General features: G+C 52.7%; 1 protein-coding gene across 3 annotated transcripts in view; it reads left to right on the top strand.

The window, feature by feature from the left end:
• The window catches only part of Eipr1 (EARP complex and GARP complex interacting protein 1), a 114,878-nt gene that overhangs the window by 49,450 nt on the left and 47,766 nt on the right, over positions 1-17,662 (top strand). For all 3 annotated transcript variants that reach the window (XM_076833493.2, XM_076833491.2, XM_076833492.2), the window contains one exon: positions 13,974-14,130. In XM_076833493.2, the coding sequence (XP_076689608.1) occupies positions 13,974-14,130 (157 nt within the window). The remainder of the gene's footprint in view (positions 1-13,973; positions 14,131-17,662) is intronic.

The following is a 17,662-nucleotide window of genomic DNA, read 5'->3' as shown; positions in this document are numbered from 1 at the left end:
GCGAATTGGTGCAGCCAATATGGAAAGCAGTATCTCCAGTATCTTTAGAAAACTGGGAATGGAACCATCACTTGACCCAGCTGTCCCACTCCTCGGTCTAAACCCAAAGGACTTAAAATCAGCATCTTTAGTAAGGCAGCCACATCAGTGTTCATACCAGCTCAATTCACAATAGCTAAACTGGAAATAACCTAGATGCCCTTCAATAGATGAATGGATAAAGTAACTGTGTTATAAATACACAATGGAATATTACTTAGCATTAAAAGAGAATAAAATTACGGCATTTGCACATAAATGGATGGAGTTGGAGAATATCATGCTAAGCAAAGTAAGTCATTCCCCAAAACCCAAAAGCCAAATGTTTTCTCTGGTAAATGGATGCTGATCTATAATTGGGAGGCGGGCATGAGAAAAATGGAGAAACTTTGATGGGGCCAAGGGGAGGGAGAGATGGGAAAGGGGGTATGGGGGCAGGAAAGATGGTGGAATGAGAAGGACATCATTACCCTAGGTACATGTATGACTGCACATATGGTGTGACACTACATCATGTACAACCAGAGGAATGTAAAGTTGTGCTACAATTGTGCACAATACATCAAAATGCATTCTGCTGTCATATATACTTAATTAAATTAATTAATAAAAAAACTAAAAAATTGAAAATAAAAGGACCTAAACATCCCAGGTGCCTCGCCTGGCTGGGTCTAGCCTACCTCTCACTGCTTCTCAGGTTGAACTCCTCTGTCCCTCAGGACTGTTCCTAACCCTCTCCCTCTTCCACTGGAGATATCCAGCCCCATAGGGGTTGCTCAGAAGTCGGAGCAGACCCCAAGCCAGAATGCACTTTTGTGTAAAAGTGAAAATCTAATTTTCCTGGTTTTCAAGTTTTTGAGTAAATTTTTGCAATCATAAGTGTGAACTGAGCCATGATCACTGGTGGACTGAAATGTGTCATTTGTCATACCACAAAGGCAAGGACAGGGTGCTGGTGTGGTGAATCCACAGCATTGGTGTCATGGGTCAGGCACCCCCAGCTGGTCCTGGGGGATGGTGGGGAGACAGTCTCTGTGTGTGCACAGCACCTGAGCAGGAGCCTAGGACAGGAGGGAGACCATGGGGAGGAGGGGTGTCTAGCAGCGGCTATGTAGGTGGCTCTTAGGAGGGGCAGCGGGAGTCACCGGGAGCCAGAAGAGACTGCACGGCAGCACAGCGGCGTGTCCTCGGAGCTCTGCCCTGGGTGTGCCGCTTCCCAGTCCCATGTGTGGGACTGAAAGGAGCCTTCTGCCCAGATGCCCTTAAGGCATGTCTGGTGCCACTCTGGCTGTGCCCCACTGCGTGCTGCGCATTCAAGGAGCCTTGTTTGTGGAAGCCATGCTGTGGTCTTTCATGGAAATAAAGGACAGCACTTCCCCCAGACCAAAGGACTTGCTTGCTGTGACTTGGATCAGAGGAGTGCTTGCACGTGACATAGAGACAAGGGTCTCCTCAGAGCTTCCCCAGACCAAGCAAGCTCGGTGCTGTGGCTCTAATCACATCAGCACTTGCCCAGGACCAGAGACAGCTTGTCAGCTCAGGGCTCTGAGCTGTCCCACGGGCACGCTCCTGGTGGCCCTGCTGGCCTTCAGCAGGCAAGATGTGTCACATTACACCAGAGCACTCACCCAGGCACAGGTACGAATAGGATGAGAGTGAGCTGGGGGATGATACCAGCTCAGCACCACGCAGTCCTTCCACAGCCCCCGTCCCCATCCTGCCACAGGGTCAGAGGGTTTCTTTGCAGGCACCATGTCTGCTGGCCCTGTCAGTACTGAGACGGTGCAGAGGAGGCTGCAGGAGGGAGGGGCCAGGCAGAGGTCCAGAGCCTGGGCTCAGGATCCGCAGGAGCTGGGTTGATGTGTGACCGTGTTGAGGCTACATGAACTCTCCAAGGACGTGAATGACAGCACAAGAATGCCCCAGGGGACAAAGTGTGCTGTGGTTGTGGCGGAGCCTGACCTCTCCACCACAGATTGAGATGGCCCCTGACCTCACACCACAGATTGAGACCTAGAAAGGAGTGAATCATCACTTCGCTTCCCTGCTTTAAGGTGGTTACTAAAGATGGCAAATCCAGGTGCATCATATAGCATGCAGTTGGAACTTAGATTTCTTTTTTCTGTACTTACAAAAAGCTCATCACTGCGGTTTAGCTGAAGAACTGCAGGTAGTACCAGGATGGCTCATAAGCAAGATGCTACCCTGTTGTGTTTTCTAGCCAGAGATAGTGATAGAGGAGAGATGCTGTTTAGTGCCAGCATGGCACTTGGTGAGCCCTGGCATTGTGGGTCTCAGCTTCCCGTTTCAGCGCGGTGTGGATCGTGCCTTCCCTTCTAAGTTCCGCATGTTGAGTCAGTTCCACAGACCAGGGGCTGCTGCTCCCAGACCTCACAGATCATCGGTGCCTGACCCATGTCTCCTCTAAACCCACGCTGGTGCTGCCTGTCCAGAGGCCTCTCTTAAGTGTGTTCATTTTACATCTTATTTAATCTTTTCAGATTCTTCAGAAGATTGAGGGCACTTCAGGCATTTTGGGGACTGAGGTTTAGGACCTTGAATTATCATTTGCTAAGGCTGCATAGCTAGTAAGTGGCACCCAGAATTCTCCTTGCTTCCTTCACAGCCACATGGACCCCTTTGGCAGCTGCCCCAGACTCCCTTTTTGGGCCGACAAAACAGCTTGCTCCTAGCCCTCTCCACCCAGTGTTTGCCGAGAAGACTGTTCGTGTGTGAAAATTGTGTTGATTGGATATTTTTGTAGGAGGGTGTTCTGTTGCTTCAGCCTGGGCAGAGTAGAGCCCCAAGCTTGTCAACATAAGTCTGCAGGTCAGCTGTTCACAGGAGGTGTGGCAGTTTTGTCCTGGTTTGTGCAGGGTGTTAATTCCGACGGGGCCGTGCTGGGGCAGTGCGCTACGCTGTTCAGGCCCATGTTGTAGACTGGTGTGTGCCGTCTCTGCTTCAGCCCGGGCTGGTAGATCACCCTTTTCTCTGCTTTCACAGGACACAAATGGATCACTGTCCAGAAAGCCAGTGGTTTGAGATCTGGCCAGTGTCACTGTTCTTTTCATGGTGTCAAATAGAGTTGCTCATGTGGCATGCAGGTGGACGCCTGGATCGACACTGATTTTTTCTTTAGGTGCCAACGTGCTTGATTTGCTAGAGATGAAGCTGGTGGAGCCTGTGCCTGGGCAAGGCCTTTCCTTAGGTCCAGTTACCCAGCCACCCAGCCACTGGCACAGGGGACATGCTTGTGTGTGGGAGACCAACCTTGCACGTGACTGAGTCACACTCCCCGGCTGGGTGCTGAGGCGCCCAGTCGCAGAAATGTGACAAGCTTTCCCCACCCTTCTTGGGTCAGTCTAGTGCATGGTGTGTCATGCTACAGCCCCATGGGTGAAGCTATGCTCACCTGTTCCTTTGTGATATAACCCCTTGCTCTGTTTAGGATAGAATCTTCCATGGAAGTACCTTGTGTGTGTCCCCTTCTTTTACTATGCCCTTGGATGTGGCCTACCCAGGTGTCAGTCAACCTGCTGACAGTGGACATCATGAAGATAGACTCAGCCTCCTGAAACCTGACCCCTTGCCTCATTTGAATGGCTTCTCCTCAATAAAAGGGCTCAGCGCATGCTTCCTGCGAACCCTTAAGGTCAGAAGAGCCGACACAGTGACCCCAAAGGAAAAGGTATTTGTGTCTCTTGTGGGGTTATTTTGCGCAGCCCAGTCAGCCCAGTTCAACTGGAGTGACCCCTGAGCCTTTTAGTCGCGAACAGAAACCCCGCAACTTATGCCCTCTGAGTGCTTTATCCTCTGGAGGTATCTGAAATCTGCCTGCAGTTGGTTGTAGAATTGAGCCAATCTTTGTAATAGTTTGGGGTCCCTGGAGCAGGCTTGGGAAGAGAGCCTGGCACCCCACCACTTTATAAAATGGTTGTAAGAGAAGCCTCCAGTGGAGGCAGCCAGGCCAGGCAGGAGGGGTGCCAGTCAGGAGGACAGGAAAGGCAGAGTTGTAGCACTGCTGTACCTCTCCTTGGTGGGAGCTGGCCATCTCCTGACCTGCTCCCGGCCAGGTGCGCTGCATATCTGGGGAGCAAAGGGCCTGGATTAAGGATGCTCCACTAGTGTTGGCCGGGAGGCGGAAGGCACACTTCTCTGGCTCAAGCAGGCAAGCAGTGGCCTGGAGGAGGGGCAGCAGCACCACCCCCCATGGCCTGTGAGGCAATGTGGAATGGGGTATTAGTCGGCGTGTCAGGACGGGAAACGGCAGATAGCCCCTGAAGGTGGCCTGCCACTTGCCTGCGTCTCACTGCCAGTTCAGGACCCCTCTGGACCCTTCTGGGGCTTGTCACTAGGGCCTGGAGTTTGTCTTGGAAGAGACTTGGGAGGCTGGTATGGGACAGAACCTGGGTGAGGTTCAGCTTCAGGTGTGTCTCTGGTGTTCTCAGTGGTGAGCAGGGAGGGCTGTTTCTCCGAGCCTGGAATGTTGATGCAGAGTGGACGGGCTGCACTCCCTGCTCCACTCCCAACTTTCTGCCTGTCTGATTGTGAGTCTCAGGGAAGAACCGTCTCAGAACCAGAGGGACGGAGGAGAAGGCTGCTTGCTCAGCGTCCGGTGAGGGAGAGCCCACACTTAGAGTGTGTCTCCTGTCTGGGCTTCTCCGTCTTCACAGCATGCCTGAGGCCCACAGAGGAGTCAGTGGTGTTCACAGAGGGTCAGGGCTCATCGGGGCTTCACAGTAGCAAGGTCAGGTTGGGTTGTGTGTGGGCCAGGCCTGGCTGGGGGCAGACTTTGGCTGACCAGTTAATGAAGAAGAACCAGAGAAACACCTGAGGGAGGCCAGTCCCACCTCACAGGGTCATGGCTTCAGTACATTTGAATATTGGCAGAGCATGTAGAGCATGTGATTGGCACAAAGTCGGTGCTGTATGTCTGCAAAGTGGTTCTGTCTCTGCCACTTGTTACAGTTTTAATGCTGCCCCTCTGTGATGAGGGTCAGGGCGTTCCCCGAGTCAGTCTCCCACTTCTGTTCCTGCCTTCCTCTATGAACTGTTCCCATTGAGCACCGTTTCTGGTCTTATTTCTTAGTGGAAGAACAGAGATGCTTGTGTGGGCTCGGGTGTGGACACCTGTGTTTCCATGCCTGCCCTGCCCCAGGGCTGAGCTGCTGCTTCCAACTTCAAGCAGGTAGGAAGCTGCAGTGGCTGGCCTTCACCACAACTTTCTGGAGCATTCACAGAAATGCACTCTCAGGGCGTGAATGGGCTGGCGGGAGCGACCTCGGCTGGCGGCAGCGAGGCTCCTGGGGTCAGGCTTTGGTGGGTACCTGCCCTATGCAGAGCAGCATGTCCTTTTTGGGAAATTGGTGATTTTTTCTTCGTGTGACTCTCCTGTGTCACCACGGTGCTCACTCTGCTGCCTCTCATATTCTTCTTGCTTCCTGGGTGATCCAGACTCACCACTTAAGGTATTGCTCAAAGCATGAAGTGCATTTCAGAGAGCTTCCGAAGCTCAGTGTGGGCAGAACGTTTTCGCCTAATACACAGGCTGCTGTTTTGACCACCGCTTGTGCTCTGCTCGTCAGAGCCCACGCACACGGGGTGAAAACGGCATCCTGTGAGCCTGGTGTGGACCTTCAGAGTGCCCGCCACAGTGCGGGAGGAGAGCGCAGCGTATTCACACCTTGGCAGAGCCCGTTGATGGGGAGGCCTGGAGTGGGGGCTGGCCACAGTCTTGGACTGCTGTGTCACCAGACCCTCAGTGTGTCTCGTGCTAAGTGGCCCAAGGCTGCTAGTTGCTGCAGAGCGAAGGTGGTGGCCTGGCCCTCTGTCACTCTAGAAAAGCAGTTTTGCTTTGGATTTTTTAGGAGGACAGCCATTATATAAGAATAAACGCTTATGAAGCAGTGTCTTCCACGAAGGAAGGGTTCGCTCGATAGTCAGTGCCTGCTTATCGTAGGCCCACGTCCCCTCTCTGGGTGAATTTTCGGTGTGTCAGATAGATGATGAAGTTGTCAGCAAACCATCAAAGAAGACTTTTTAGAAACTCTCATCTACCCTTTGCAACAATATTAAAGTAGACAATCTGCTTCTGGTCAATTTTTGCCCTAAATGGCAATCTTTGAAAAATGGAGTACATCTGTCTTGGAAACATGTATGTGGCAGCTGTGCCCACAATGGTGAATGGCTTCTTTACTTTAGTGGGCCCAGATTTTGCTCACACTACTATTTTGGGGATTCCTGTGTGTTTCTTTGACTTAGGTCAGGAGCACAGGTTAGACGTTCCGGGCTTTTGGTCAGGGCTGGTTTTCTGTTCTCTGCTGCCACTGCTGTGGACCTTGGGCACATCGTTGAGTCCCCTCAGGCAGTGGTGTTGTCCACTGAGCTGGAATGACCTTGCTCATGTCCAACGTCTTTGGCAGCTGGCCGAGTTAAGTCAACACAGCATTTGCATTACCTGGTTCAATTCTGGCTTTTTACATCAAGCCGTGAGTTTCCTGTGACCTTCACAGAAGGTGTTCCTTCAGTCACCTTTGTCCCCTTTAGCAGTTAGTATTTGCATCCTGCAGACTTGAGCTGTGTAACCCGTGCACAGCATTGTCTCTGAAGCACTTAGAAGGCCAGTATGGAAAAGTATTTTAGGCATGGCTCCTCAGACACCCTGTTATGTATGCCAGGTTATACCTGCATCAGGTGATTGCTTAGTGGAGCTTGATTCTGCCTCTTTCACCTGCTCAGCCTGTGCCAGATGCAGGGAGATGGCTACAGTCTCTAAAAATAGCCCTCAGATGCCTAATGTGCTCATTATGTGGCAGAGCCTGTGGATACCTGCTCCTCCAGCTGGGGATCAGATTATGTCCCCCAGCCAGGGCATTGTTAGCCCTTTAGCAAGCTGACTGCAGCTGCTATTCAGGCTCAAAGGCTCTAATCTCCTTTCAGTCCTCTAAGCCTTCACTCCGTAATCCCTTCCAGCAAGCGGTACACTCCATGGCACAGTTGGCCGCCTCAAGTATGCCTCTTCCATTCATTTTGCCCTGATTATCTTTTTATCTCATTAAGTGCCTTTAGCTCTTGTGTTACACGTTAAAATAGATAGACGCATCAAATTGGCCTTAAAGATACAACTTGGTATTTTCTCCTTCAACGCAGTGGACTGTTACAGAGTCGAGAGGCTTCATTTCATTCCCGACTCTGGTGCTAATGAGCCATGTGAACTTGGAAAAGTCAGTTAACTTCATTGGGCCTCAGTTTCCTCATTAGTAAAATGGAGAGGCTGGGTTCCTGCAGCGTGATATCTGAGCTCTTCCCAGCTCAGCCGTCTTGTGGCTCTGGGCCTCTGTCAGCTTGGGGGGTGTTGTGCAGGGGCGCTGTGCTTTGTGCTGTTTTAAACAGAGCCTGCACTTTGTCCTGTGGCTGGGCTTCATGCAGAGCCTGTGCTTTGTGCCATAGACCTGACTTTGTACAGAGTCTGTGCTCAATACCGGGGCTTGGTTTATACAGGCCTATGCCCTGTGCTATGGCTTGTTTTTACATGGAGCCTGAGCTTTATGCTGTGGACTTGGTTTTGTAGGGAGCCTGTGCTATGTGCCATGGTGTGGTTTCATACAGAGCCCATGATTTTTGCTGTGGGCATGGTTTCTCTCCGAGCGTGCGCCCCATGCTGTGGCTGTGGCTTCAGGCAGAGCCTGTGCTTTGTGCTTTAGGCCTGGTGGTTTTATACAGAGGCCTTGGGCCCTGCCCTCTGGGGGCTCCTAGTCACTGTACTGTTAATTCAGGACAGACAGTTACATCATAGGACCTAATTTCTTGGCAGTCTTAAAAACAGAGATGAAAGGCGAATGCCGCCCTGGCTATTACAGTGTTTTCCTTCTGAAGTGGGTTTTTCTTTTTAAAATGCCTTGGTTTCTTTGATATCTGCTGGGGGTGCATTGAAAGTTCTGCTGTAGGTCAGACAGCATGGAAATCTTGAGCTTCAGAGCCAGTTTGTACATCTCTGAGGGTATACCCCCTGGTTCTCACTTGGTGCTGTTTATCTTGAGCTTCAACCGCTTCTGAGGATTGGAGTTGCCAATAATGCCTGCCACAGTCCTCAGAGCCGGGGTGCCTCTGCTCATCCAGTTTCGTAGCCATGGGCGGCTCTGGGGTCATGGTGTTCAGCCGGTGCCTCCTGTGTGCAGAGCACTCCAGCGTTCTGGTTTCAGGTAATGTCTCATGTTTACAGTTTTCAGTGTGGGACTTTGAACTCACTTTGCACTCACCAGATTTTCAGAGCAAGCTCTGGAAAGCAAATTGTATTAGGCGTGGTTTTATACAGAGGCCTTGGGCCCTGGCCTCTGGGGGCTCCTAGTCACTGTACTGTTAGAGGACAGGCAGTTACATCATAGGACCTAATTTCTTGGCAGTCAGAAAACCTAAATAAAAATTTAACATACTAGATATTCCTTAAAGCTTTTTTCTTTTTATTAACTGATTTTTAGAAAAATATATTGATTGATTAGTATTTTGCAAAGTTTCAAGAAAGGTCTGTGTCCACCATCCTTGATCTGATCTGTCCCAGCCAGGAGGAACATCCTTTTTTTACTCTGTTCTTGAACGTGTCTCTGCAGTGTTTCCTGGCTTCCTGGTTTTCATTCATTAGCTTTTTTAAAAAGAGTTTAACCTTTGTTTTATTTACTTGTTTTTATTGGTGCCAAGGATCAAGCCCAGTGCCTCACCCTTGTTAGGCAAGCGCTACACCCTGAGCTACAGCCCAGCCCTTCCTTTCTTTATTTACGGAGTTCATTCAGGGCATGTGACTTGAAGATGACCGGATTACAGAATCCACCAAAGTTTCCATTGGTGATGGACAGATAAAGAAAACGTGGTACATAGGTACGGTGGGGACATTCTCCAGGACGGATAAGGAAAGAGAGGTGTACCTTGGATCTTCAGCCTGTTACTTGTGAAAACTGGGATGAACCCTGAGGACCTCATGCTGAGTGCAGTGAGTTGGGCCTGGGAGCTCTTCGTCATCTCACTTGGATATGGAAGCTGAGAGCAGCTCACAGAGCAGAGGGATAGTGATTGTCACCAGGGACAGAGTCAGCCTGGGTACAGGGGAGAGGTTGGCCAGCGGGGAGCCAGCCGTAAGGAGTGAGTTCCAGGTAAATTCCTCGGGTGCCTCCTGGTAACTGGGGTTCATACCAGTGTATTGTGTGCGGGAAATTGGTGAGAGATGATTTTAGGTGTTTTTCACAACAGCAGCAGCAACAATAAAGTAAGTATGTCAGGCACAGTGTGTGTTACTGGCTCCATGTCCTGTTAATACACTATAAATACATAGTTTTCATTAATTAAAAAATAAAGCTCTTTGTACCACACTACCATCTGCTGGGGGCACAAAGCTGTGCACGAGTACCTACTTCTGTGTATGTGCTGCAACAGGAGGTGCCTGTGCTGGACAGTTCACAGCTCTGTTGGCCCCATAGCCTCGGGTGGGAACTGTGGTGGGCATGAGTCCTGTGGTTGGGGCCCGCTCCTTTGTGCTCCCGTCATACAGCGGCTTCCCTGGTTGTGTGCTCACACTTGTGGCCGTCTGTTCAGGGGAGAAGGAACTCTCCATTTCTACAGGTAGATGAGGCCTGGGTGTCCCCGTGACCCCAGCTGGCTCTGTGGGTCTCCATTCTTTCAATCTTTTTCTTTCTAGTGTGCTGACCAGCCAGCCAGGCCACTGGACACATCCTTGAATGTGTGCCTCGAGCCTTGTGTGCTACAAAGATGGCTGGTGCAGTGCTTATGGCCTGCGCCTGGAGGCGGGTCTTCTCACACCGTGGCTCCGGGCCTCCTCTCTAGAATGCGGCTGTTGGAGGCTGCTGCCCCTCTCTGGCTTGTGCCTCTGTGCTGCACCCTCCCATCCATAAGCTGACCCAGCCTCTTCTTTCTCCTTCAGCAAGGAATGCAAGGTCCACAAGTGGTCTTGGGGTGCTGCTGGGTCCTGTGTCATCTAGGTACCTACTCGGCACTTCTGTGCCACCCCTCCACTCCTGGTCTTCCTGGCTGTGTCCTGGGTGCTCTGTCTTTATAGTGGATAGCTGCTGACTGTCTGACTCCATGACCTGGTCGATATGACTGGGCATGACTCGTGAGTGGCCCAGGGTCAGGGTTCTGCCTGTCAGGGCCCAGCAGCATGGCAGAGCTGGAGTCTCTCTGCTGGAGATAGCATGGCCTTCCTGCAGCATTGCGCTGCGTGCTTTTGCCATCGACACCTTCCATGGTAGCAGGGTCCCGAGGTAATGTGTCCCCAAGGTGGGGCTAACTGCCTCCTCCCCAGCTGAACTCATGACAGGGCCACTCAGCCTCTCCTGCTGGGTGGATCCCAGTGTCTTAGGGGCATCACCTGCGGTGCGAGGAGGCTAGCTGGGCACCACACCTCCTGGGTGGGTGTGAGGCAGCACCGTTGGTTTCTAGCTCATATGTCCTGCTCTTCCCTTGAACCTTGCAGGAGTGGCAGGTCCCTGAGTCTCAACGGCCTGCCTCTTGTACCCTTCTGCTGCCCAGGCAGTGTGCCGTCATCGTGCACGGGTCAAGTGGTACTCCCGGGGTGTCCAGGAGCCTCTGGACTCTGGTGTGACGGAGGAGGGGAGCTGCCCTGGCCCCACAGCAGCCTGTGGGCTGGGTTCCTCTGCTGTGCACACAGGCAGCTCCTGACCCGATTCTACACTGGGGCGGGCAGGTGCTTCTGGAGACAGTGTGCAGACATCATGTTCTAGAGGCTGTGAATCTGCTTTGAGTCCACATCTGGTGCCACATCTGTGAGCAGGGCTCCTGCTTTGTGAATCTTAGTGTAGTCTACAGTCATTGTCTAGGGCCTGCTGCCCTTCTGCAGAGGCCAGTGTGAAGTGATCCAAGCCATGCCCCTCCATCTCCTTGATCCCTGGAGTAGGTGTGTGTGTCCACATCCCAAGAGGCTTCCCCTTGACCTTCCATGGCCACAGACCCAGGATGGACATGTCATAAGCTGCCCAGTGTGTCAATCACATTTTACATGTGTGGGCCACAGAGATGACCACTGAATGGGTCCAAGATCAGGGGACTGTGGGGGGCCACCTCTGAGCTGTTTGCAAAGCTTCTACTTGGCCTTGAAGCTAAGGAGGTTTGGTCTGCCATTGCAAGTCATTCTGTGGCTTATTACGCAAAGCATGTGACTTTAGTCTTTACTTGGCCGTGGAGGCTGCTCTGTAGCTCCAGAGTTGGGCATTACCCTTCGGGCTTGGACAGCCCACCCCCTGCCTTACTGGGTAAAGAACATTCTATGGAAAAGCCTTTGTGTATCCACCATATAAAAATAAAAACCGTGGGCTCTCTATCTCCTTCGAGTGTGGAGGCAGGACCTTAAGGTCGCAGAGGCATCACGCCCTCGCTTTTCAAAATTATTTGTGTCGTGATTTTTTTGCTGTATTTTGTGGCCAGCTCACTACACATAGCGGGGCACAGCATATCTTGCCTGTGTGGGCCACGTACTAGAGGACTGTGTTTTAAACTTTACCTGTGCATTTTCTTGGGTGTGCTAAATCTTTGGGCTCTGGGCCACTTGTTTTCCAGCTTTGAAAGTTTCCTTCTCTCTCCTCTTCTGGTAGGTTATGTCTTTAGCTCCTCTTGGGCCTGTTCCGGGGGCTTTGGGGAGCCCCTGGTGGGTTGGGTGTGTTTGTTGTGGTGTTGCCTTTGTGGTTGCTCAGTGGCTGTTGTAGTCAACTTTTTTGCTGCTGTGGCCAAAAGACCCAACAAGAACAATTTTAGACGAGGAGAAGTCTATTTGGGATTCATGGTTTCAGAGGTCTGGGTCCATAGACATCTGACTGCATTACTCTGGCTCCAAGGTGAGGCAGAACACGGTGGCAGAAGAGTGTGGTGGAAGAAAGCAGCTCAGGACATGACAGGAAGCAGGAAGAGACTACTCTTGGCTCATTAGGGACAAAATATAAACCCCAGAGGCACACCCCACCTGCTCCAGTCACCGCCCAGTTAACCCTCCAGGTGGACTAACGTGCTGACTAAGTTAACAGGCTCAGACCAGCCGTTTCACCTTTGAGATTTCTTGCATTGTCTCACATGCGCTTTGGGGGGACAGCTCACATCTGTTTCATAACATTGCTGACCCCACACTGTCGAGGTGATGACCTCCAGTGTGGCAGGTGGTGATGTGCATGGACAGGAGTGAAGCCTCTTAGACGTCCAGCGTGTCACTTGGGCCTCCTACCTGAGGCAGACTTTGAAGGGAGGCAGCAATTGGAGTGTTTTAGCCTTTGTGGTCACAGGAAGTGGTCGAGGAGTTGCATGAGCAGGCAGTTCTGGAATGTAGCTGGGCAGAGTCCTCCAGCACAGGACCTGGGCCAGGGACGTCGGCCACAGGCTGGTCTATCACAGAATGGCCGTTTTACTCCCCCTGCCGCCGTGGTCCTGGTGCTTCCCTTCCTTCCGGAGTCCATAGTCCTCCATGTCTCAGGTGGGGCGTCTGTCTCTGACCCCTTAGGAAGGCGGCCGAGTGGGCCCCTTGGCTGGGTCAGCACTGCAGGGCTCCCCTGCTCTCCCAGGTAGAGCTGCCGGCTCCCTCGGGGCCTTCTCCTGGCACCCCGGGGCTCTGCAGGGGCGCTGCGTGGCCACGCGTCTCAGCAGGAAATGGAGATGGAAGCGGAAGGCACTGGGCCTCGCCTTCCCCTAGTTGGCAGAGGTGTTAGCGTTACCATGTGGGCACACCACTCTCTGTGGGATTCCCTCTAAGACCTCCGTGTTTTCTTAACACTAACCGAGCGTGCGAGAGGAGCACTGGGGCCCTCCTGCAGCCTGGTGTTTGACTGTGGATGGAGATGGCAGCCAGGAGGCCTCGTGTGCTGTCCTCGTGTCCACTGCTGTGGACACCCGTGGCTCACCTGTGGTGTCGAGGTGAGTGACCATCCAAGCTAGGTGGGTGGTGTGCTTTCACACTCCTGAGGCCTCCTCCCTGCGCGGGGCCCGCGTGGAGTCTTCGTTCCTGTGTAGGGAATGCCACTGCCAGCTGCGTTTTCTTCTAACATCCGACAGGGTGTGTCCTGGTCTTTACTTGATGCCATTTGATTGCTTAATATTTGGACCTGATCCTTGAGGTGGTCTTTAAAAGAGAAAGGAAGGTGTTTAGCACATTTGCAATTTAAAATCAAATGGAAAGCAAAATTCAGAAGGGTTTCTGTTTAGGAATTTAGTTTTTCATTTGATTTTGTAGAACTTGGTCACACTGTGAACTTTCTGGAGGCCAAGTGCTGGCCCCGGCCCTTCTCAGCTTGTTCGCCCAGTGGCTTTTCAGGGGGTGCTGGGAAAGCCAGGTCCCTAGGCCCTGAGGAGTGAAAGGCTGAGCAAGCAGGCTGCGGGGCCACTGGAGGCAGAGCCGTGAGGACACTGTGTTAGTGGTGGGGGGGGACGTCGTGGAGGGGCTGCAGGCGTGGGGCTGCTCTCTGCTGGCTGCCAGGGTGCGAGTGGGGTGTCTGTCTTCAGCCTGAGGCACCTCTGAGTGGCCTTGTCCTCTGAGACCAGACGCTCAGCACCTTGGGTGAACTGGGCAGGCCCAGGCGTGGCAGCGTTTCCAGACATCTCACGAGCCCAGCACCTGTTTAGGAGGCCCCTGAAAGCCGTGAGCAGAGAGACCTATTTAGTGCCCCTCAGACACAAGTTGTGTGCCTGCTGAAGGTTTCCTCATCCCTTGTTTGGCTCCTATTTTGAAGAGCCGTTGGAAAACAGTGGGAGGAAATTGATTTTGAGGAACCATAATGAAGGCTTTAAATCAAGGACAAGGTGGGCTCACTGCTGTCGTCTCTGGGCGGTGCCTGGAGCTGCTGCCGCCTGCTCAGCAGACGGGGCAGCCGCGGCCGTGTACGTGTGCTGTGCCATCTGCAGACACCCTGCTGACTTTCTCCTCTGTTGCTCAGCCTCCGACAGCCGAGTCCAGGCACGTGCAGCTGTGTGGAGGATGCCCAAGGAGCTGGAGTCCGGAAGCCAGGAGTCCCCCGACGACTCTGCAAGCACCGCCCAGACCCTGGAGCTGCTCTGTCACCTGGACAACACAGCCCATGGCAATGTGGCCTGGTAGGATGCTACACGTGGCATAGGCCCAGGACGAGCCTGCAGGCTGCGCAGGGGGCTCATTCTGTGCAGGGATCACCTGCACTCTTGACAGACGCTGTGCCTCCATTTGTTTTTTGTTTTTTTTTTAGTGTATGTGGGGGTCCTTGTTGTGTTCTAGATTAACCTTGCTTCTGGAAGCTCACCATATGCATGGTGCAGAGCCTGTGTCCCTTCTTTTCCTCTTGGTCTAAGCAGTGTTGCCCACAGTCACCTGACAGAATCAGCCTGCCTTGTGCAGCGCTTTCCACAGGTCGTGCCTACGCCGAGGGCAGCCAGCGCTCTTCCCATGGCCTTTGCGTGAAGGCTGTGTGCCTGGTTTACCATGTCCTAGGCCTTCTGTTGTCTCTGCATCTTCAGCTTTGTTTTCTCCATCAGTCCCGTGGTGTATCAGGCCACAGGAGATGTGACTGCCATTTGTGGAGGCTTTCTGGCCAGTTGCTACTTGTGTAGTCAGAGGTTGGCTGTGTCCACTCACCTAGCCACTCCAGAGGTGCCTTTGCACAGCAATCATGGCTGGTCTCTGATGGTGCTGAAGCCATGATAACATTAGAGGCCATGATTTCCAGGAGGTACTCTGGGGCATAACGTTATGGGTGTTTATAGTGACCATGATTACTTTTCTTAGTACAGCGAAACTTGGATGTGTGTGTGTGTGCACTCTCATGCATCCGGAAGGAGGCCTGTACCTCTCTACGCTTGCTTCTGTCATAGCTGTGCCAGTGAAACAGATTCAACCCATAACAAGCTTGCTAAGCATCTGCTGCATGCGCCCTCCTAGGCTCTAGGGACAGCAGGTGAGAGTTCTGGGACCTGGCCTCGAGGAGTCCCTGTCTCCAGGGCAGACTCAGAGTGTCGTGGGCAGGAAGTTGAGTACTAATGAGCTGTGTGCCAGAGCCCTAGAGGAAGCTGCGAGTCAGACTGCTCGAGGACTGAGTGTCCTGAGGTGACACTCGGGCAGGGCTGAATGTTGGTCCAGGCTCCATTGCGAGGCCTGGTCCTTGACAAGGTTTTGGAGCAGTGCACAGTCAGGCAGTCTGAGCTCAGGAGGCCCCACATCACTGAGGAGGATTTGATTTTACCGTGGTTTTGCTTCCGCCTGCTCCGTGGTTCTTCCTTGTTAGAGAGCTGCCTTGAGTATTCACCTCATGCCCGACCTTGCGGGGTTGTTGGCTGGTGAGTCCTGAGGCCCCAGGAGCAGTTGCTTCGTGCTGTTACTTGGCTGCCCACCTTTAGATTCCCTGTGCACGTCTTACAGCTCCATCCAGAGTCCCACATTCAGTGGCTACATTGCCCAGCAAGCAGACATTTGTGTAGGTGTCTGTAAGCTTGCACATTGTGTGTGTCCCTTGTCCCTGGAGGCACAGTGGTGTGGGAGCAGACAAGCCCCAGGTGGGCCAGAAGTTGCTCAGGGAGGACCATGAGAGCAGAGATGGTGAGCTCAGGAGGGGCTGTGGAGCCATCAGGCTGCTTTCCTAGCTGCCTACCTTGTGCACGCCCCTGTCAGATGCCATCCAGAGAGCAGGCTGTGTGTGTGTGTGTCAGGAACTGAATGCTGAATATTAGCTTCGGACACTAAACTGCACCATGCACACCTCCCATGAAAGGGAGGCTTGTTGTGAAGTGGTTGTGGTGGTTAAACACAGTTGGCTGTTCTCAGAGTCACCGGAGTGCTATCTGTTCTGACTTTGCCACTGCTGTTCAAAGCATTTCTTGACCTCTTCTCTGTCATCTAGACCATCAGTGCATATTTTTCCCCGTGTGTCTGTTTTGAGTGTTTCACATTGAGGTCATTGCAGATTCAGCAGCAGTTGTAGGGAGAGCACAAACCCTGTACGCCCTCCACCAGTCTCCTTGGTACCTGTGGCAGCAGTGAGAGGCCACCACCTGCACGTCGGCTCTGCACCTTTTGCCAGCCCTGTGTGGGTCCTCGTGCTTGCGTGGGAGCCTCCAGAACAGTCTAGAGCAGCTCGCCCAAGGGTCCCTCCTTCTTTAATATAAGTGAAGTTTTGCACTGTGTAACCTTGATACTGACTTTTTTAATTCCCTGGAGTTGTGTGTGTTGACTAATAGCCAGTTCCCTTTTGTTGCTGAGTATTCCCTGGTACCATGCACCACCGTCTGTCTACCCGAACCTGCTGGAGGATGCTGGGGCTTTGCCAGCTTGGGTCCGTCACGTGTAAAGCCACAGTCGGTGCCAGCACTCACTGCCCGTGCCGACTGGCTTTGCCCCGCAGTGCCATGGGTTCTTAAGAAAGGGTACTTCTTTCCCAGAGTGACTGCACATTTGATGTCTCGCTGTTGTGCATGTGGACCAGCCTCTGTCCTCGCCAGCACTGGGTGTGGTCAGGGATATTCAATGTTCCCTGCAATGCACAAGGACTGTTCTCACCAGCGCTGAGTGTCACCAGGGATATTTGATGTCCCCCACAGTGCACGAGGACCAGCTTGTGTCCTCACCAACCCTGGGTGTAGTCAGGGTTATTCTTTGAAGAATCTTCAGTGATTTCCAGGTTTTATTAGACAAGAAATTTTAGTTTTGAAAATTTAAGTCACAAGTGTGATGGATCCATAGGGGGCTGGACGTGGTGATCAGGGCGTGCTTTCCTTTTGGCTTATCAGTCGACACTGAGCATCGCTAGGAGAGGCCCTTAGACTTTCCTGAACAATGCTGCTGGCTGTCAGAGAGCATGCAGGAAAGCTACCTAGTTCCCATGCTCCATCCACCAGGTCTCCCCGCCTCAGGTCATATGCCCTGCTGGCTTGGGGTGTGCTCTCCCTGTCTCCCCCAAGGGGAAGTGTTGGGGGCATCTGTCCTCAGCCATTTCAGCATCCATTTGTTGGGGAGCAGTAATCAGTTCTGACCTAGGACACCCCTCATGCTGTTTTCAGCCCCCCAACAGACAGGGTAGACAGTGATTGCCAGCAGCTCCCACTGTGAAAAGACCTCTGGTGCTCAGCTTGAGTGTCCTCTAAAGAATCAAGGGCCCACCCATCCACCATGAATGCCCGATGTCACAGGGGGCTTCATCCTCATGGCTGCCATCTCTGCTTGGTGTTCCCGCTTCTGTTGACACTCGAGGGTGATGTTCTCTGTGGAGTCCCAGCTTTCTCTGAAACACCAACTCGGTCAGGCTCAGGGCTCCATCTTCAGGGAAGACAGGCAAGAGAGCCGGGCTCTAAGCCACCTTATGAGCACCAAGGACAGCAGCAGGTGCAGAGGAGGCTGGTTCAGGCACCCAGGACAATGCCAGGCCAGAGAGCTCAAGACACAGGGAGAAGGGCTCTAGGCTGTGTCCTCAGCCTGAGGACAGCACTCAGCACATTGGGTGGCACGCCCCAGCAGATATGGAAGGCCAGCACCAAGTGCAACTCCAGGCACAGAGTAGGTGGGTTTGGGCACAGAGGATAGTGCCAGGAGGAGACCTGGACTCAAGACTGCATCCTCAGCACCAAGGACAGTGCCAGGCACAAAGGAAGTTGGGCCCCAGTCCTC

Source organism: Callospermophilus lateralis, chromosome 14, assembly GCF_048772815.1.
Source record: "Callospermophilus lateralis isolate mCalLat2 chromosome 14, mCalLat2.hap1, whole genome shotgun sequence".
NCBI classification, from domain to species: Eukaryota; Metazoa; Chordata; class Mammalia; order Rodentia; family Sciuridae; genus Callospermophilus; species Callospermophilus lateralis.
Note: the sequence above shows the minus strand (reverse complement) of the source record. Positions and strands in the feature narration are given on the sequence as shown.